Here is a 22,204-nt window from a genome sequence, read left to right on the forward strand (position 1 = left end):
GGGCAACTGGTATGAGCCAGTATTCATGGACTACCCGAAGAACAGTAGATTTGGGGACGGGACGGGTATCCCACTCCTTTATGGTAATACCAGAATGCCCCTACCCGCTGTTAGGACGGGACTTACCAAGATTGGAGCTCAGATAACTTTCAGACAAGGGGGGGCCTCAGGTCACCGATGGCAAGGGCCACCCATCCAGGTCCTGACCATGAAACTGGAGGATGAATACCGCCTCCACCAGGAGGTACTCCGGAGAGAGGATAATATAGACAGATGGCTACAAGAATTCCCCTCGGTTTGGACAGAGACGGGGGGATAGGACTAGCCGCTCACAGGACCCCGGTCCTGGTAGAGCTCAAGCCAGGAGAGAGTCCGGTAAGGATCAAACAATACCCCATGTCTCAGGAGGCCCGGAAGGGGATCCAGCCACACATCCGGAGACTACGAAGCCTAGGGATACTAGTTCCTTGCCAGTCTCCCTGGAACACTCCCCTACTGCCGGTCAAAGAGCCTCACACAAATGACTACCGACCAGTACAAGACCTCCGGGAAGTAAATAAGAGGGTCACGGACATACACCCAACTGTTCCCAACCGATATACTCCCTTGAGCTCCTTGGTGCCCTCCAGGGTCTGGTATACTGTACTAGATTTAAAGGACTCCTTCTTCAGTCTGCCGCTGGCACCCCAGAGCCAACCCTTGTTCGCCTTCGAGTGGCATGATCCGGAGGAGGGCTACAGTGGGCAACTCAGCTGGACACGGCTACCTCAGGGAATCAAAAATTCGCCCACCATCTTTGACGAGGCACTACACGAGGACCTGGGTGAGTACAGAAGGGAGCACCCTGGCCTCACCCTCCTACAGTACGTAGATGACATCCTGATTGCTGCCAACACGGCCAAAGACTGTGAGCGAGGGACCCAGGACCTGCTGGCTACCCTGGGGGCCTTAGGGTACCGGGCATCCACGAAGAAGGCTCAGATATGCAGGGAGAGGGTAAGTTACCTGGGATATATCCTAGAGGGCGGACAGCGGCGGTTATCAGATGCCAGACAAACTGACCCTAGGACAGGAGATCTGGATCATGACCCCACACGCCTTTGAAGGGGTCCTGAAACAACCTCCTGATATATGGATGAGCAACACACGTATGACTCATTACCAGAGCCTCCTACTCAACCCTCCTCGAGTGCGGTTCCACCCCAGTGCAGCCCACAATCCTGCAACCCTGCTTCCCAAACCTGACCTAGGTGCTCCACTACATGATTGTGCGGGAATCCTGGAACAAGTACATGGATTCCGGACGGACCTGACCGACCGGCCCCTCCCCGATGCGGAGGCTACTTGGTTCACTGATGGCAGCAGCTTTGTGCGAGACGGACACAGGTATGCGGGTGCAGCGGTGGTCACCGAAACGGACACCGTATGGGCGGAGGCTCTACCCTCCGGAACATCAGCCCAGCAAGCAGAGCTCGTCGCCCTTACCAAGGCGCTAACGTTGGGAGCTAGAAAATGGCTTAACAACTACCGGACTTGGGAGACCCAAGTTTACCAGACCAGCCCAAATACTCCCAGGAGGAGTTACAGCGGATCAAGAAACTCCCCATGGCCCAGGAGATAAAGGGATGGTGGTATACACCTAACAAGGAGCTCGTGCTGCCAGACCAGCTCGGAGTCTCAATATTAGAGCACATGCATCGGTCTACTCACATGACGGCCCGAAAATTAAAAGACTTAATCCGACACGCCAGAATCAAGATTCACCAACAGGACACCAAAATAGAGCAAGTTGTATCTGCCTGCAAGACCTGCCAACTCACCAACGCGAGAGCCACATCAAATAAAAAAGGAACCAGGCTCAGAGGCACCAGACCGGGAGCCCAATGGGAAGTCGACTTCACTGAAGTCAAACCAGGAAAGTATGGTTTTAAATATCTTTTAGTATTTACAGACACCTTCTCTGGCTGGGTGGAGGCATACCCAACCAAGCATGAAACGGCTCAGACGGTGGCTAAGAAGCTACTAGAAGACATCTTACCCAGGTATGGTTTTCCTGCCATGGTAGGATCAGACAATGGACCAGCTTTTATCTCGCAGGTAACACAGGCAGTAGCCAAGGCGGTGGGGGCAAACTGGAAATTACATTGTGCTTATAGGCCCCAGAGCTCAGGACAGGTAGAAAGAATGAATAGAACCCTAAAAGAGATCCTTACCAAATTAACCATGGAGACTGGCGGGGACTGGGTGACTCTCCTACCGTACGCCCTTTACCGGGTTAGAAACACTCCTTACACTCTGGGTTTTACTCCCTACGAGATCATGTTTGGCAGGCCACCCCCTGTTATTCCCAGCCTTCGAGCTGAACTTATTGCTGAGTTTAAAGATCAAGAACTTTTTCTTTCCTTGAGAGGGCTCCAGAGGGCGCACGAGGACATTTGGCCACGCCTCTGTGCCATCTACGAGGCTGGCCCGACCCCGACACCTCATCAGTACAGGCCGGGAGACTGGGTCTACGTCAAGAGGCACCACTGAGAGACCCTTGAACCGCGCTGGAAGGGACCCTACATCATGGTGTTGATAACCCCCATCGCTCTCAAAGTAGACGGCATCGCGACCTGGGTCCATCACACCCACGTTCGGCCAGCGGACCCCTCCTCGATCCGGAAGGACTTCGTCACGCGATGGGCCATCAGTCGGGACCAACACAACCCGCTCAAGCTCAAGCTACAGCGCATTTGACCCACCTAATATTGGTAACTGTTAACTCTGCATGTCATTGCTCATGCTGCCGGGAGTCCCCACGCCCCCCAAAACATCACCTGGCAGATCATAGACACCAGCTCGGGGACAATACTTAATCAGACCTCCCAGAGCCACCCCAGGGACACTTGCTTCCCAGAATGTTGCGTAAACCTCCAAACTCTGTTCCCCTTGTCACGATAAATGCAGCCAGTCCCATGATTGGGTCCCTAAGCTACATGACAAGGGGGGAGTGAAAGGGCAGGCCTACGCCTGCCGACTCCATCTTGTTCTGTGTCCTTCACCTTGACCACACCTCCTCCCCTTGAGTAACCCCCCCCCCTCACCTGCCTAACAGGACTCGGACCCTTCCCCAGCCAATCGGCTGAGGCCATAGCCATTACCTCACCAACTGCCCCTAGGCCCCAGTAAAATCTTTGTCCTTTTGAAACTCGCTCTCTCTCCCTGGTAGCTCACCACTGCCTTTGGTGCAGGTAGGGGATTGAGCTCGAGCTGGCTCGAATAAAGGCTCTTTGCTTTTGCATCGGACTCGGCTCCCTGGTGGTCTTTGGGGATCACGAATTCTGGGCATAACAAAAATCAAAACTGAAAAGCCACAGAATAAGATAGAAAGTAGGGAATATTTCATTACTAGTGGGTACAGATTAATGGAAAAAACAAACAAACAAAAAAAAAACAGATCTTTAGTATTAGAAGAAACAAAGCCCCCAGCAAGGTGATCATTTGCTAACACATTAGGAAAACGCTTCTCCACAAGGGTGGAGGTGGGGAGAGGACTGTGAGTGTTGGGGTCCAGGCTCCCCAGCAGCCACACACACACTCCCCCTGCAGTTTTACACATGGCAGATTCACCCAGTGATAAATCCAAGAATCATAAAGCCTTGTATACACATTTCAGTTAAAAGCCTTGAGAACAGAGGTCATACCATGGTATTAATAACAGTTCTGGAGATTCTGACAGCAGTGACATTTTAGAGAAAGAAATGCCCAGGCGAGCAGCAAAGAGATGGACATTTGACACCATGCGTTGTTGGCAGTATTCAAGTCCTAATCGTTACATGTTTGTTTTCCTTCTACTGTACGCATTTTTTGAGAATAGTTAGTGTCTCTTTATAGTCAGACCTACCTAGTTTTGCCTGCTGATAATTTCCTGGCCGTTAAGAGGTCCGCACCAGGGTTATTTAAATACCTGAACTGGGGAACAATTAAACCTTCTGCTGAAACATTAGTCTATTGGGAGATATAGGGTTACTCCCTTCAGTAACACACTCCTCTACACTCGAGAGTCCGGTGAAGGCAACGTCTGTAGAGACTTCCGGATGTGGTTGTAGTAAACATGGGCTGTGGAGGCAGGCACTGAGGGAGGACCAGGAGACGCGCTTGAAATTCTGAAATGATGTGTTTGGAAGAGCTGACGTTGGAGCAGGGGATTGCAGAGTGTCCAGAAAATGTCAGCGACCCCCGCCACTGCTTGGACACCTGTGGGCTGACCTGCATCCCCTAGAATGCCTGGATGGTTCAAAAAGGCGTGGTATGGGCTGGCGTCTTTACTCAGCTTCTCCTCCTTTATCCTGATCATTGTGGCCCTGGCAGTGCCCCACTGGCTGAGTGGGAAAATTCTTTGTCAGACTGGAGTGGACCTGGTCAATGCCACGGATCCAGAGCTCATCAAGTTCATTGGGGATATTTACTACGGGCTCTTCCGAGGATGTAAAGTACGACAGTGCGGGCTCGGGGGCCGCCAGTCCCAATTCACGAGTGAGTATGTTGGGGGGCACGCAAGCTGCTTTAGAACACTTTGTTTTACTTTGTAAGGGTGCCTATGTCTAACTGTGAAATTTGACTTCTGCCTCAACCTAAGGCATAATGACAAAGTCCACAGTAACCGAAGGGTTCCTGTTCAGCACCAAGAAGAGAACTTTTTTCTCACTGCAGAGACTTATAGAAACATTAAAAATAGGGATTTCTATACTTCTGTAACTGACCTCTATTAGGAATAACTATTAACATATTGAGCACTTACATGTGTCAGCCATTCTGCTAAATGCTTTACATGGCTTCTCTCTTTTAAGCCTTATAACACATTTATAAAGAAGGAATTCTTAATGTTCCCATTTTGCAGAGGACTACACTGAGACTTGGAGGGGTTATATAACTTGCCTGAGATCCCTCAGCCAGGAAATAGCAGAGCCAGACTTCAGACCCTTGCCACATTACCTGGGTGTTCTCAGCCCAGCACGCACGTTCCCACTTCTGTTTATATAAAAGCTCCCTTATCTGAGAACGGGCAAATGTCTGTGTGCCTGGGCTCTGGAATCAGACTATTGGGTTGAAAGCCCAAGTTGGGCACTCACTGGAGGGGAGACCTGGCGCAAGGCACTGGAGGCTCTCCATGAACATGATCAGGCACAGTCCTCCGCTGACATCCAGTCTCACGTCACAGCTGCTCTGGATGTAAATAGAGCAGGAATCCAAGCCCAGCTTATGGAGGGTCTTCTGGGAATTGAAAAACAAAGCAAAAAAGGACAATATTCTGTAAACCTTTAGAATCCATTAGATAGCTCACAAGAACAGTGTCCTACACAACAATAATTAATCAATATAATGCAATGCAAGGAGATAAGGAATTTTACTCATTTGATTTCAGTATTTCAGCATTGTAGTTTTTAGAATCCTGCCCAGGGTAAGTATCTTATTAAATGAGTGAAGACACAAAACTGAAGCCATTGATAAACACAATAATATGAATTGGCATTACTTATATACATGAAGGAAATACATATTTGTTATGGATATCCAGGAAAAAAAATCTCTGGGAATATTTCTATTTACCCAGCAATGGAATTGGACCAGGGATATTGTAAAAATAGCTTTATTAAAAACATTACACAAAAAACTGAAAACACATACACGTAGAGGAATAGGGGCGCATGGGTGGCTCAGTTAAGCATCCAACTTTGGCTCAGGTCATGATCTCATGGGTCCGTGAGTTCAAGCCCCATCTTGGGCTCTGTGCTGACAGCTTGGAGCCTGGAGCCTGCTTCAGATTCTGTGTCTCCCTCTCTGTCTTCCCCTCCCCTGCTCCCACTCTGTCTCTCTGTCTCTCTCTCAAAAATAAACAAACATTAAAAATTTTAAAGATACATTTTATAATAAAAAAGCAAAAATAAAATAAAATAAAATAAAATAAAGGACATGTTAAAAGGAGACAATGGGGGGCGTCTGGGTGGCTCAGTCGGTTAAGCGGCCGGCTTCGGCTCAGGTCATGATCTCGCGGTCCGTGAGTTAGCCCCGCGTCGGGCTCTGTGCTGACAGCTCAGAGCCTGGAGCCTGTTTCAGATTCTGTGTCTCCTTCTCTCTGGCCCTCCCCCGTTCATGCTCTGTCTCTCTCTGTCTCAAAAATAAATAAACATTAAAAAAAAAAAAAAAAAGGAGACCATGGCAACTATACACAGCAGGTGATTCTGAATTAGGTCCATTTGCTGTTAAAGACATCAATTGGTGAGACAATTGGTAGAATTTGAATGGGGCATCAGGATTAAATGGCAGGCCTGTACCAGTGAACTCAGTGATTTTAGTGCTGTGGTTCTGTAAGAGAATCTCTTTTTGAATGAAATAGACCCTAAAGTACTGAGGGATGCAGGGACAATTTACCTTTAAATGGTTCAGGAGAAAAAAAAAATCCCTTGTACCATTCTTGCAATTTTCTGAAGTTTGAGATTCTTACAAAACCACACACACACACACACACACACACACACACGTTTTGAGGGAGAAATGGCACACTTTTTAATAGTTGTAGGTAATTGAAATTAACAAATCTCACAAAAGAAGTTCCAAAGCTTGAATTAGGGAGGGACCATCAAAAGCAGCAAAGTTCCAAAGACTTTAATGAGTAAGAGATTGTTTAGGGAATGTAGTAAAAATATATAATTATATATCGGATGTGTCATGTGACCATGGCAACTGCTTTCTTATCTACTAGATAATTTATCTATTATGTTTATTATTTATTATCTGCCTCCACCCCTTTGGTATGTAATACCACAAGGGCAAAGATTGTGGTTTTTTCATCCATGATCCCAAGTTCCCAGAAGAGTGCCTCAAAACACTGGCACTCAAAAGCATTGGCTGAATGAATAACAATAAGTACTTTTAAATTCATTTGTACTAATGTTCACGTGCAGGACACCAAACTTGTGACCTGTGCTACACCAATCCTCCACAACCCTCCTAGTTAGAAGGAAACTAAGACTCAGAGGTTAAGCAACTTGCTGAAGGTCACAGAGCCCCAAATGCTGGAGCTGACCCCAACCCAGGTGTGCCTGACCCCAAAGTTTCCTACTTTCCACCATATGCTGCTCCTTCTGGAATTTGTGACTGGCAACTTTACCAAAGCAGGGCATCACCCTAGCAGTCTTTACTGTTCTCCTGGAATTCAGCAAAGGGTAACGGGGAGGTGGTGGAAGAATGGGGAGTTCTCAAGGGTGGGAGGAGCCAGGGTGGACAGATCCCATTAGAAATGACAGAGTGGTTACCCCCAACAAATGGTGGGTGTATTAGTTCCCTAGAGCTGCCATAACAAAGTATTATCACAAACTGGGTGACTTAAACAATAGAAATGTATTCCCATGGTTCTGGAGGCTGGAACTCAGAAATCAGCTTGTCAACAGAGCCGCGCTCCCTCTGAACCCTATAGGCAGACCCCTCCTTGCCTCTTCCAGCTCCTGGTAGCCCCGGGTATTCCTTGGCTTGCGGCATCCTCCCTGTGTCTCTTCACATGGTCTTCCCTTTGCATGTTTCTGTGTCCAAATTTCCCCTTTTATAAGGACACCAGTCACATTGGATTAGGGCCCATCTTAACAACCTCCTCTTGATTGGCTCTGGAGAGACCCTATTTCCAAATAAGGTCATATTCTGGAGTTCTGGGGCTGAAGACTTCAACCCATCTTTTGGGGGAAGGGATGGCAGGAAGGGCACAATCAACCCGTCACAGAGGGTTTGAGGTGGCAGATGGTGGGCCTGGCATAATTTAGGAATCCCTGAAGCACAAACACTGTTTCTGGAGAAGCAGCTAGAGCAGAGACCAGCTTTGCGGGAGAAGGGGACCCAAGGAGAACAGACAGACTGAGTCCTTCCACGGCAGCACCAAGTAAACCCCTGCCATCCCAGCTCACAGAAACGTAAGCTACCCAACCAGATGAGCACATTCTGTTTGCCCCCTGGAGGAACTCAGTAAATGCTCCTTTCCTCCTCCTCTTCCTTCCCAGGTGGATAGGAGACAGCCCCCAGGGTTTATCTCTGAAACAGCAGAACTGTGTGAGGATCATAAAGGACATTTTAATGTCACCTCTGAGTAGGACAATATTCAAGAAAGTTTTGTTCCCAGCTGCCGTGGGGGTGTCCCAGGGGAGGGTATAAAACTTCCATTCCCAGCACTTGAATGTGACTCCCCTGGAGCTGGGGCGGGCTCCTCCTGTGTGGGCTGGCCTTGCACCTGCTGCTGGTCAGGGACAGACTTTGCACTGATCACAAAGTGTTCTCTCAGGAAGGGCTGAAAGTTAAAAAAGAAAAGGAAAGAAAAAAAACCCTAAGGGACACTAAGAAGGGAGAGAAGCAAAGGTTAAAGAGAAGCCTTGCCAAGAAAAATCCCTTGGAAAGAAGCTCTGGGTAAAGTTTCTGATGTTGGCAAGATAACCGCATGGAGATAACTACAAATGGAAATACGGAACTGGAAAGAAAGTTAGATTGGAACTAGGATGTAAATGTGCAGTGTCTAGAAACTTCTCAGTGGAAAGGACTTTAAAGGGAGAAGGACAATTCTAGTTCTCAAGCTTGGGAGACACCAACCTCTTGTGAATATAGGGAGTCTGGTGAGCCAGCAAAGGACCAGAGGGGAAAGGGGCTGGGGGTGGGTGAGTGGAACCAGGAAAGCTTTGAGTCCTGGTTCCCAAGGGGGGACAAGGAGGGGCAGGTCATGACATCAAATGATGAACCAGTGAGTTCGAGCTCACAAAGTGGACCCCAATTTAACCAGCAGGTGCTCAGTAGAAACCCTGCAGTAGCTTCAGAGGAAGGGGTATGTCCGGGCACTCTAACTTCTGTCACTTTTCATTCTTCATGTGTAACTACTGAAAACAGCGATCTAAACTGCATATGTCATATAGTATCTAGGTCTATAGTCCTATATAGAATTCAGAGTCACCTTGCCCAAAAAGAAGGGACCTAAGGTTCAAGCATGTGGGGAAACAAGTTTAATAAAATTCACTTTATATCCTTGTCACAAGCACTGAATGAGATAACCATGTAAAGGGTTCAGCTCTTTACATGACTGTGTCCAGTAAACGTTGATTACCCTCAGTTCATACACAGCTTTTGCTACCCCACTGGACTGATGAGAAAACTGAGGCTCTGAGGGCTTTCCCCAAGTCAGAGAGTAACAGTAATAACAGCCACAGCCACAGCCGCCATTTTGAGAGCTCACTCTTTCCCAGTCAGTATCTATCATATCGTATCATTTCATCTCCACAGCCACTGTGTGGTGGCCAATAGAGAGAAATCAGATACAAATTAATATCTGACTAAATTATCCTGCCACATTAATATGGGAAATTAATATTCTGATAGAATATTATTCATCACAGCATATATTCTGTGCAATATGAGAATTAGTGTCCATCATACATGGGAAAAACGCCCACCTTGCTGCGGGATCCAAGATGATGTTCCTGGCTTCCTATTAGTGCTTATTAAGTGCTATTATTATTCCTATGCACTCCACTCAATCCACTCAACGACCTGGTAAGATGGGTAGGGGAGTGGCTTAGAGGATCCTATTTTATACTTGTGGCAAATGAGCAAAACTGGCATTTGAACCCAGATCTTTGGGTGCCAGGTCTAGGCTTCCCTCTGGGACGCCCTTCTATACTCTTCACAGATGTACCTGAAATCTCTTCTACCGCTCTGATTTAATGAAGGCAACTCTCTGACCCAGGTTAAAGCTTTTCAATTGGCCCTCCTTGGCTGACTCTCTCGCCAACCACCTTTGCTAAAGAGGCACCGTGTGGGGCTTATGTACGTCAGCTTACCCCGATCCCGGGGCTTTGAGGGCAGTGCCACTTAAATCGCCAGCTGGGGCACATTTTGATTCTGCATCCAGTGCAAGGAAGAGAGGACTGTTAGTCAACTGACAAGTGGTCAATCGGGCTCCGTGAATTGTCTCTGGAACTCTCCTGCTTTTTGAAAACCCAGTACATGTTGCCTGGCCCTCACTCCCCTCTATTACAGCCTCAGTGGTAAGCAAGCCTGGACTTTATGAGCTCCAACCGAGCTCTGACATGGAAATTCTGTCTGTGTCTTTTCTCCCCAGTCTTCCCACACCTGGTGAAGGAACTCAATGCAGGCCTCCACGTGACCATTCTGCTGCTCCTCTTCTTGGCCTTGGCCCTGGCTCTGGTCAGCATGGGATTTGCCATTCTCAACATGATCGAGGTTCCATACAGGGCAGTCAACGGCCCCGGGGGCATCTGCCTATGGAACGTCCTTGCAGGTAAGGAAGGCCCCCAGGGAGAGAAATTCAAGGCGCTGCCACCACCAGGTGGTGGCACTTGAATTCCAAGTAGATGGGTGGGGGCATGAAGGAATTAAAATGCCTGCCTCAGCCTTTGCTTCCCTGGTCTATGACCTTTCATTCATGGGCACGAATGTCCTCTTTACTGAAAGTTGAAGGATCTCTGTAACAGTAAAGAGCCAAATTGGTGGCACGCATGAGTGGCTGAGGACTTAAAGCAAAAAAGAGAGGTTGGGGTAAGAGGAGAAAAGAGAAGACAGAGAGGTGGGGGTGGAAGGTGGAAGGGAGGGCATTGTGGGAGGAGGTGGGGAGGTGGGGCTACCGCGGCAAGAGTGGGAGGGGCCCTTCTAAATGACAGCAGAGGAGGCACCTGGGATTTTACAGGCCTCTTTTCATTTAAACCCCACAGCTTCCTTAGGAGGCAGAATTATTACACCCATGTTTACAGGTCTTCACCTTGGGGTTGAGTCCGAGCCCCACCTTGGGGGCATAGAGTTTACTTAAGAAAAAAACAAAATCCTACGAATTTTTTCAACCCAAAGCAAGCTTGTCACCTGTGCCACAGAAATGCCACCTCACATACCACCATCACAGGTGTATGAGGGTGACGTGTTGGCTTTCAGGCGGAGTCGTGGCCTTGGCCATCGCCAGCTTCATGGCCTCCGTGAAGTTTCACGACCTGACCGAGCGCATTGCCAACTTCGAGGAGAAGCTCTTCCGCTTCGTGGTGGTGGAAGAACAGTACGAAGAGTCCTTCTGGATCTGTGTGGCCAGTGCCTCGGCCCATGCAGCAAATCTGGTAGTGGTGGCGATCAGTCAAATTCCGCTCCCCGAGATTAAGACCAAAATCGAGGAGGCCACGGTCACGGCTGAGGATATCCTGTACTGATCGCCCTCTCCTGCTCACACCCGAGCCTGAGTCAGTTCTGCAGTGTGAACGGGGACCTCATTTTTTGTGCTGGCTTTGCAGTCCGGAACACCTGTGCTCCTAAGAAGAAGGAAATGGAAGGAGAAAGGACGGTGCCTGTACCAGAACAGAAAGGTTTCCCCAACCCCTGGCATCCCTGCCTTTCCCTCTCACTGACCTTGGAGTTAGAGACTCTGCTTCTTGCCAGCTGTGTGGACACGGACGACTCACTTAATATCTGCTTCTCAGTTTCCGCCTCTGTAAAGTGGGGGTGGTAAGGACCTCACAAGGTTGTAATGAGGTTTAAAGGGGCAGTAATGTTGCCAACCTGTGAATCAATATATGTATCTACAATCAGAGCACTCTACAAACACAAGGTACTGAACATTCCACTAAATGCCTGCAGACCCCTCTATTCCACACAATGTTACGGGGGATATAAACAGGCATATGGTAATATCCCTGTCTGTCCGCCAGAAACATCTAAACTTTCCACAGGACACAGGAATCAGATGGCAACAATAACACTCAGAATGAAAGTAACTTACCTTTTTTTAGCAGTTACTACACACTGGACACTGTCCTAAGAGTTCTACATATATTAGGTCCTCACTACAAATTCAGATCATTGGTACTACTTTATTTCCATTTCATAGATGAAGAAACTGAAGTACACAGACATTGAGTAACTTGCTGACGTCAAGAATTCAGTTGAAGAAGTCTGCAACCAAAGTTTATACTTGTAACCACTTTGCTAATCTGTTGTTTGAGGTTCAAGCAATTGGAATGCAATGTGATAAACACTGTGACGGTAAATGCATAAAAGACTGAGGAAGGGATTAACTCTTCCAGATGCGATGTGGTATTAAAGAAAGTATCACAGAGTTGACATTTGATCTGAACTTCGAAAGATGAGTAGACTTTTTCCAGTGGTGAAGGAAGCAGGTCTGGAGAAGGGCATTTCAGGATGAGTCAGTAACGAGGGGGAGGCACAAGGTATGAAATTACAAAGAGGGCTTGGAAGCATGTGAATCTGCAGTGGTATCAGAATGTTGTTCTAACTCACCAGTTAGATCAACCCTGCTGCTTTGTGTTGGGTTTCCCTTAAGTGGTCCTGTGGTGGTTAATCACATGTGCCAACTTGGCTAGGCCACCATACCCAGATATTTGGTCAAATGCTATTCTAGATGTTTTTGTGAAGGTATTTTTTTGAATGAGATTAACATTTCCATCAGTAGACTTTGAGTAGAAGAGGTTGCCCTCCATCATGTGGGTGGGCCTCATCCAATCAGTTGAAAGCTTTAGGAAAGACTGATCTCCCTCAAGGGATTGGGAATTCTGTCAGCAGCTTGCTGCTGCAACTCTTCCCTGGGGCCTCCAGCCTGCCAGCCCACCCTGCAGATTTTGGACTTGCCAGTGTCCACAATCATGTGAGCCAATTCTAAAACAATTATCTTTCTCTCTGCCTGTCTGTCTCTGCATGCACATACACACACACACACATCCAACCGGTCCTATTCGTCTGGACAACCCTTCCTCATACAGGTACAAAGCTCATCTGTTCATCTTCCCACAGTGCCGGCTGGGGTGAATCCTTTCTCAGGTCTGCTGTCTTCATGCCAAGTAAAAGTCATCTAATCCCCTAAATTAGTTCCATCTAACATGACACCCGATTTGGACCTGCTCTACCTTTGCTTACATGCTGAGCTTCAGAGGTTTCCATGGCATCTTTTCTGTTCTAATTGCTTGTGATTCCCTGCTGGGCCCCTCCGCCCCTTCCAGCCCTCTCTCCCCATCCCACACAGGGCCGCAGTACTGTTTAACAGACTGACATGGCTCATCAAATATGCAGATGGCACATGGCTGGAAGGGATAGCTAACAGCGTGATGGGAGACGGATCCAAAAGATAGTGACAGACCGCAGTGCTGTCTTGAAAACAAGTGGAAATGTCAATGTCCTCTCAAGTTTATCATAAAGTCCTGCAGACAGTTGAGAAAAAAAATCACACAAGAGTGGCAACAATTTATTTTACGATAAATATGTGAGACTCTTGGTACATTTATTCATTCAGTGAGTATTGAAACTGATCTAGGGGTTGGGAGTGGGGCAGAGAACAGACAAACATCCCTGTCTGCCCCCCAGAGATTTCATTCTCTGAGCACCTGGGGGTGATTCACACGGAGACCGCTTATAACATCGGTAGCCCGGCCACAGCCCTCAACCTGATCACTGCTCAGGTATGTGCAGACTGCCACACAGGGGCAGAGGAAATTGAGTTTTGCCTCTAGTAGTGGAATTCCCTTATTAAGATGGTATTCTTGACCAAGATGGATGTGTTCCAAGGAGCCAAAGTGCAGGTGTTTGTGAATTTTCCCGGTGACAGGGTCCAGAGCTTTTTGGGTTTCAAAAGCATCTGTAACACCTTAAAAGCTTCAAACCATGACCCATCATGTAGCAGCCATAATGTTACCAGAGATAATCAGGTTTGGTCTGAAAGGCATCTCTCAGGGTTATTGCCAAAGAGATTCCTGTATGGAATTTAGCCAGTTTTGATGGAGGAAAGAATGGGAAGGATTATCTGGGTCACACAGTTTGCTCACATGATCACTCAAACGTATAGAGAAAATGTAGCCCCTTTATTTTGACTATAGTTAATCTTCTCTTTTCCTGAGTAAGGAGAAAATAATAATAAATGCCCAGTCCAGTTTAAGTTTAACCCAACCTTATCATTTATACCATCATTCAGGTAATGTGAAGCTTTCTGGGATAAAATGGCTAGTTCTTCAGGTAACTTCTCTCTTGCAGGTGGTACCAGGGTTATGGGAGAGAAGATGATTCTAGAGTTGTGGGAAAGCGGATCATGCACACACTTACTCCCTGGAAGTATCCCCTGTCCTCCTGGTTGGTGGCGGTACACGGCTGGGCTCTTTGGAGTCCTGTCCCCCGGCTGCTGCTTACCTGCTAGTCATCCCAGGGCTGTCTCAGGCAAGAGTAATTTTTGAAGTGTTCTGTCAACTGGCCAGAGCCTGGTCACTCCCTGGAAGACTTGCCCTCATCTTGGATCCTACTGGCTGCAGACCTTGAGTGACAACCAAGTCCGCCATCTGCTGTCCAAGCTGTCACCTGTCAACAGCCAGGCTCTGCTGCAGTCACCCACATGCAGTCTAGGAGCCCCACCTGGTGTCAACACAGCATCCTGTCCCATGAGGCCCTGGGGACATCTTTCCATTCATTCCCTCTTATGAAGTAACTAAGGTGATTCATTGGCTCGTATTTCCCCCAACCACACTTCGCACTTGAGTGGTTCCCTGCTGCTAACAGAAGGTCCAAGTGGGGGAAAGGTGGTAATTTGCCTTAGGTGAGGCCCAGCCCTTTCAAGGTCTCCATTTCCTTGATTACAAAATGAGGAAGTTACACTGCATGATAATGACCATCATCTACTGTAGGCCAGGGACTTTCCACACTGTCTCCCTCATTCTGACCACAATTATTCAAAATAAATATCATTGTTTTTATTTTACGGATGAGCGATTTTTAGGTTCGAAGAACTGAAGTCACTTGCTCAGGCCACGCTTTTAGTAAATAACGGAGAAAAGTCTCAACCTCCAACTGTGTAACATCAAGGCCACCGTTTTTCACTGCACCATAACTGCCTTTCTGAATGATAGACTTCTAAGTCTCCTTCCCAGGGTTTCTACAGGTGGCTGTGCAGATTACATCCTGTCCAAGAGGTAACTCTTCAAGTCTAGCCCATGCTCCCTTGGCTTGTCATGGCCTGCACCCTCAGGAATGTTTCCAGTCAGAAGGGGTGTATTTTCCCAATGCTCACCAAAGTGTCTGATGGGGTCACAGTGCCCCATGCCTTATAGCCTAGCAGTCCACGTAAAGTCAAACTGTTAATCATAACACTATTCTATAATATTGGTTAGAGTGTGACAATAATGATTAATTTTCATATGTCCTTTAAAGGTAGCTATCATATGCATACATTGATATATTATTACTGACACTAACTGTGGCGGGGGGGGGGGGGCGGTGGATCAAAGCTAGTGAAACTTAGCTAATTTCAGAGAAGTAATTCATGATCAGTGAAATGAAGTCCCACTTTATGTCCACTCTGGGACGTATGGGTGATAGCTGATGTCTCAGTCCTTTTGGCCTGCAATAACAAATTACTGTAGACTGGCTTAAACAACAGAAATTTATTTCTCAGGGTGCCTGGGTGGCTCAGTCAGTTAAGTGTTCATCTTCAGCTCAGGTCATGATCTCATGGTTTGTGGGTTCAAGCCCCATGTTGGGGTCACTGCTGTCACAGCAGAGCCCGCTTTGGATCCTCTGCCCCTTCTCTCTCTGACCTTCCCCCACTTGTGCTCGCTCTCTTGCTCTCTCTCTCTCAAAAATAAATAAACAACAACAACAACAACAAAGAAATTTATTTCTCACGGTTCTGGAGGCTAGAAGAACAATCAAGGCCTTGGCAACCCTGCTGGCTGGTGAGAACCTGGGTCCTGGTCTACAGATGGCCAGCTTCTCATTGTAGCCTTATGCAGAGACAAAGCTAGGGCAAGATCTCCTCTCTCCTCCTATAAAGGCACAAATCCCATTCATCAGGGCTCCACCCTCACGACCTGAACCTGCCAAACACCCCACCCCTTAAATATGTCACATTGGGGGTTAGGATTTCAACACATGGACAGATTTGGGGGGGACGTGCTCAGGCCATAACACATGATTTTCATTAATGGAAATATACCAAAAAAGCATACAATTAAAGACTTTTGGATAGCAAGAACCCTTCCATGTCAAATCAGAGTGGAGTTATGTTACAAATATACTTCTCTCTCATTCCAGAAAAATGTGAAACTCTCCAAAAACTGAATTAAACAAGTTTTCATACTTCCAAAGCATGTAATGAAAATGCTAGCTCTTCCACTGAAAAAAATAAACCATTCTCTAAATCATAAGGTCACTGCATGACAGTTGATGATCAATGAGAACTAAACTTTAACAGAAGTTTCCTACACAATCCAAAATGACAATTGTATTAGTCTCCATTGCTGCTGAAGCAAATTGTCACAAACTTGGTGGTTGAAAACAATACAAATTTATTATCTTAAGAGTTTTGAAGCAGCACTATCAACAATAGCCAAACTATGGAAAGGGCCCTAATGTCCATTGACTATACTATATATAGTAATGGACTATATATAATGTATGGAATATATATTGGAATGGAACATATATATATATATATATATATATGGAATATATATAATATATGGAATATAGATTATATATGGAATATATAGATTATATAGGGAATATAGATTATACATATAAATATATGGAATATAGATTGGAATGGAATGTAGATTGGAATGGAATATTACTCAACCATCAAAAAGAATGAAATCTTGGGTGCCTGGGTGGCTCAGCCAGCTAAGCGTCCAACTTTGGCTCAGTTCATGAGTTCAAGCCCCTCATCTGGCTCTGTGCTGATAGCTCAGAACTTGGAGCCTGCTTCAGATTTTGTGTCTCCCTCTCTTTCTCTCTCTCTCTCTGCCCTTTCCCCGCTCATGCTCGCTCTTTCGCTCACTCGCTCTCTCTCAAAAATAAATAAATGTTAAAAAATTTTTAAAAAAATGAAATTTTGCCATTTGCAATGATGTGGATGGAACCATAGAGTATTACACTAAGTGAAATAAGTCAGGCAGAGAAATACAAATACCATATGATTTCACTCACATGTGGAATTTAAGAAACAAAACAGATGAACATATGGGAAGGGGGGAAGGAGAGAGAGGGGGAAAAACCATAAGAGACTCTTCACAATAGAGAACAAACTGAGGGTTGATGGAAGGAGGTGGGTGAAAGTTGGGCTAAATGTGTGATGGGTACTAAGGAGAACACTTGTCCTGAGCACTGGGTGTTATATGTAACTGATGAATCACTGAATTCTACTTCTTTTTTTTTGTAATTTTTTTTTTAATGTTTATTTATTCTTGAGACAGAGACAGAGCGTGAACAGGGGAGGGGCAGAGAGAGAGGGAGACACAGAATCCGAAACAGGCTCCAGGCTCTGATTTGTCAGCATAGAGCCCGACGCGGGCTTAAACCCACGAACTGTGAGATCACGACCTGAACCAAAGTCGGATGCCCAACCGACTGAGCCACCCAGGCGCCCCTGAATTCTACTTCTGAAAACAATATTACACTACATGTTAACTAACTAGAATTTTAATAAAATTTTTAAAAAGAAAAAGAGTTCTGGAGGCCAGAAGTCCAAAATGGGTCTTACTGGAGTCAGTAAAGCTGGGCTTCGTTCCATCAGCAGGGCTGTGTTCCTTCTGGAAGCTCTAGGGGAGAGTTTGTTTTCTCACTGTTCCAGCTGCTAGAGGCTGCCTGCGTTCCTTGGCTCATGGCTCTTTCCAGCAATGTTGTCCCTCCAACCTCTGCTTCCATCATACAGGTGATTATTCTGAGAACTCTGACCCTCATGCCTCCCTCTCATAATATGGATCCTTGTGATCCCATTGGGCCCACTCAGCTAATCCAGGACATCTTTGGGGGACATTTTTCGGCCTACCAGAGCAATGCTACTCAAATCCAGAATTTCTTGTTCTAACAACATTCCTGAAAAAAAATATTTAGATATAAAATACATGAGCAAAATAGTGTATTATTATTAGTCAACACTAGTAGATTAGCATCATAATTTAGAAAATCTTTGCTGGAAGTGGAGTGCTCACCTACATCACCCACATGGAGTTCAAATACTTATATAATATTCGGAGTACATCTTTGAAAATCAGAGAGGGACAGGAGACTAAGTAAGGCACAGGGAATCTCAAGGTGAACCATGATCTCAGGAAATGGTGCTGGAGAGGGACACAGCCACTTAGAGAAGTTACCGTGCCCATTTTAGATGAGTTACTGTATAGGAAAGACGTCTTCCCCTCCCCTTCTCTCCTCCTCCTCTCTCTCCTCTCCCCTTCCCCCCTCCTCCTCCTCCCCTTCCTCCACCTCCTCCTCTTCCTCCTCCCTTTAGTTTTGGTTGTTGAACTAAAGCAGAGTTTCATAAGTAACCTATGGAACCCTGACGCACATAAAATTCTTGCCAAATAAATTAGGTTTCACGCTCTCTTTTGCTCCTATAATTGCTCCTATAATTTATTTTCTACCATAATGTCAACAGTCAGCAAATAAGAGTCTCCACTTGACGTGAACACCATTGGATCCCTACTGAGCATTCGCTGGGCTCTGTGCTGAGTACTCCACATGCATTATGTCATTTCATCCCCACCAAAACCCTGAGAAGCACTTACTCTAATTACTGGTTTTGAAATTAGAAATCTAGTTTTCTCATTTGGAAAATAACCAGCTTGCATAAGATCATCTCTAATTTTCTTTCCCACTGTAACATGTTATGATTTTTAATGCTATAAAATATGTTCAGATTTATCATAAACGGAGCACCTAGTATATCCCCGGCACTAAGCTCAGCATTTTCATGTGGGCTATTTGGTAATGTGTGATGGAGATGTTACATGTATAAACTAAAAATTCAACATTTGGAGGATTCCAACCACCAGTTCAATGATATTTTGAATACACATGCATTTCTGTAATCGTCATGGGTTGAATTCTCAGCTAAATAAAACAAATTTATACACAGCATGGGATTATTTGTTTCCTTGCTTTTTGTTTTGGAAAAAGTAATAAGCAACAGTGACAAACAACTTTGCAACAACAGCGATTTTTCTTTTGCCATTTCGGGAAGAACAAATAGGATGTAACACATCTTTTCTTTATTGTTTTTTATTTTAAAACTTTTTTTTAACGTTTAGTTATTTTTGAGAGACAGGCAGAGCATGAGCCGGGGAGGGGGAGAGAGAGACAGGGAGGCACAGAATCCGAAGCAGGCTCCAGGCTCTGAGCTGTCAGCACAGAGCCCAATGCGGGGCTCAAACTCAGGCACCCCGATCATGACCTGAGCCGAAGTCAGACCCTCAACAGACTGAGCCCCCCAGGCGCCCCCATTTTTTTTCTTTTGTAGCAAGTTTCTCAACCCTGAAGATTTTGAAAGGGTGGGAGGCATGAGGAAGTTAATAGGCCAAAACGTGTTCATTCTACTGAAAAGGAGAGGATTATGTGAGGCCAGCAGACCTTCTTGGTACTGCTCTATGGAATGGGGAGCCGCCAATCAGTAAGGAAACCCTGATGTCCCTGCTGATGGTCACCCTGGGCTCTTCCAGGTAGAGCAGCCCATGTTGAGAGGCAGTTGGCTCTATACCCACTATTTATTAACTGTATTGTCAGGGTAATTTCTGTCTCCAGAGCAAATTATTCAAAGTATTGTTTTGTGGGTTTTTTTTTTTAAGTTTATTTATTTTGAGAGAGAGAGAGCGTGGCTCCAGTTCAAGTGCAAGAGCGCATACCAGCCGGGGAGGGGCAGAGAAAGGGAGAAAGAGAATCCCAAGCAGGCTCCCCACTGCCAGCCCAGAGCCCAATGTGGCTTGAACTCACAAACAGTGAGATGGTGACCTGAGCAGAGATCAAGATTCGGCTGCTTAACCCACTGAGCCACTCCGGCGCCCCCTTACTTCGGTTTTGAAAAGCAGTGTTCTGGGGCACCTGCGTGGCTCAATGGGTTAAGCACCTGACTTTGGCTCAGGTCATGATCTCGCAGTTCATGAGTTCGAGCCCTGAGTCAGGCTCTGTGCTGACAGCTCGGAGCCTGGAGCCTGCTTCGGATTCCATGTCTCCCTCTCTCTGCCCCTCCCCTGCTCATGCTTATCTCTCTCTCTCTCAAAAATAAATAAACTTTAAAATAAGCTAGATTTCTATTAAAAAAAAAAGAAAGAAAGAAAAGCAGTGTTCTCTGTGGTGAGTGGTCAGCAGAGCCATTTTAAAAGCCCAACTTTAGGGGCACCTGGCTGGTTCAGTCAGTAAAGCATGGGACTCTTGATCTCCAATTGTGAGTTTGAGCCCCACATTGGGAATAGAGATTACTAAAAAATAAATAAATAAAATAAACACCCAACTTTAGGGGTTCCACTCTAGTAGATTCTCATAGTGGAAAAAATCCTAGAAAATTCATAAATTGTTCACTTTTTCATTTTGTTTTTAAGTGTGTCTTTTTTTTCTTTGAGAGTCACATCTAGAAGGTGTTCTCTCTGTCAGTCATCATTATAGCAAATATTAACAAGTTACTTAGAACTTATAAAGCTATAGCAAAAACACTATTTTATAGCTGAGAAAGCAGAGTGGGAATGCATTACGTTTTCAAGTTTCCTTTATGTATCAAGTTTTATACCCATCAGTATAAATGAAAATACTACATTCAGACAAATAATATTACACTTTTTAAAGTTATACATTCAAAGAATCAGTTTTCTTTTTTTAAATTTTTTTTTAATGTTTATTTATTTTTGACAGAGAAAGAGACAGAGCATGAACGGCGGAGTGTCAGAGAGAGAGGGAGACACAGAATCTGAAACAGGCTCCAGGCTCTGAGCTGTCAGCACAGAGCCCGACATGGGGCTCAAACTCACGGACCGCGGGATCACCACCTGAGCCGGAGTCAGACGCTCAACCGACTGAGCCACCTAGACGCCCCAGAATCAGTTCTTTCTTAAATTGAAGTTTAGCTTACAAATCACATTATTCTATTTATAAGGCTAGCAAATTTTAATGGTCACTTTCAAAGGGCTTTTGATTACTTGGTGCCATTTACAAATGCAGTTAAATAAACCTCTTGAAATAGCCTGTATACCTTTAATCAATTTCTTTTCTAAGCACTCCAATTAACTGACAAAATTTAATAAGTCTTCTAATGAGTGAAACTTAAAGTACTGTGAACCTTAAATTCTTGTAGCTGTTCTAACACTACACATAAATGGAGTAGGATTCCAAATCAATTGGAATTGCAAGGCTGACCTATTTCTCACAGACCAACTCCTCTTAATCATCACCAATACCTAAAATAGTAAATTTGCACAGATTTTAAACTCAAAAATATCACTACTTCGACTTTCTTCCTTTTAGATATTTTTGCACTCAATGAGAAATCTTGTCAGGGAAAGATGCTTACTCACCAAGTAAATAATTATACCAATTTTTTAGGAATTGCTTTCCCATATATTTTGGGAATTAACTCTCAGAAGGCTTGAGGTCACATGAGGATCTTAAGTCTTGCCTCAAATGTCACCTTCCAAGTCACAACCCAATTCAACACTGAAACCTGCTTCACACCTCCTTAGTATTGCCAATTGGCCTGCTCTGCTCTACATATTCCTTTTACTTAATTTTCACATGCCACATAATTGGTGTGTGTGTTGTGTTATTATTGTCTTTTTTCTCTGTTAAGAATGTCACCTCAGGGCGCCTGGGGGGGCTCAGTCGGTTAAGTGTCTGACTTCATCTCAGGTCATGATCTCACAGTTTGGGCTTCGAGCCCCGCATTGGCCTCTGTACTGACATCTCAGAGCCTGGAGCCTGCTTCAGACTCTGTGTCTCCCTCTCTCTCTGCCCCTCCCCAGCCTGCACTCTGTCTCTCTGTCTCTCTGTCTCTCTGTCTCTCTCTCAAAAATAAGTAAAACTTTAGAAAAAAAAGAATGTCATCTCTGTTAAGACAGTGATCTTTCTCGGTTTTTCTCTTGTTGATGTATCTAAAGCATCCCAAACTGTTCTTAAATTATATAGAAAACAAAGATTTTATATACACAAAAAAATTTAAAACACCAATAAAAATTTGAAAGTGCCCCTTTTCCTCCTTCAACCCCCACTTTTAAAGGTAACCATTTCTAAAATCCCTATGTAAATTTTCCTATACTCTTTTATAAATATACATCCACTTTTCTCTTACACAATGGATTATTTGTATACATATTGCTCTGTAATTCTAAAATGTTTATTTATTTATTTTGAGAGAGACAGAGAGAGAGAGAGAGAGAGCAGGGGAAGG

At 45.4% G+C, this 22,204-nt stretch overlaps 1 protein-coding gene across 1 annotated transcript; it reads left to right on the plus strand.

Moving 5' to 3' along the window:
• Positions 1–4,265: 4,265 nt before the first annotated feature.
• Positions 4,266–11,310, plus strand: CLRN2 (clarin 2). Its single transcript, XM_049630371.1, has 3 exons — positions 4,266–4,518; positions 10,130–10,309; positions 10,954–11,310. Exons 1-3 carry the CDS (start codon positions 4,266–4,268, stop codon positions 11,217–11,219), a joined length of 699 nt encoding a protein of 232 aa, XP_049486328.1. The 3' UTR covers positions 11,220–11,310.
• Positions 11,311–22,204: the final 10,894 nt, after the last annotated feature.

Source organism: Panthera uncia, chromosome B1 (genome assembly GCF_023721935.1).
Source record: "Panthera uncia isolate 11264 chromosome B1, Puncia_PCG_1.0, whole genome shotgun sequence".
NCBI classification, from domain to species: Eukaryota; Metazoa; Chordata; class Mammalia; order Carnivora; family Felidae; genus Panthera; species Panthera uncia.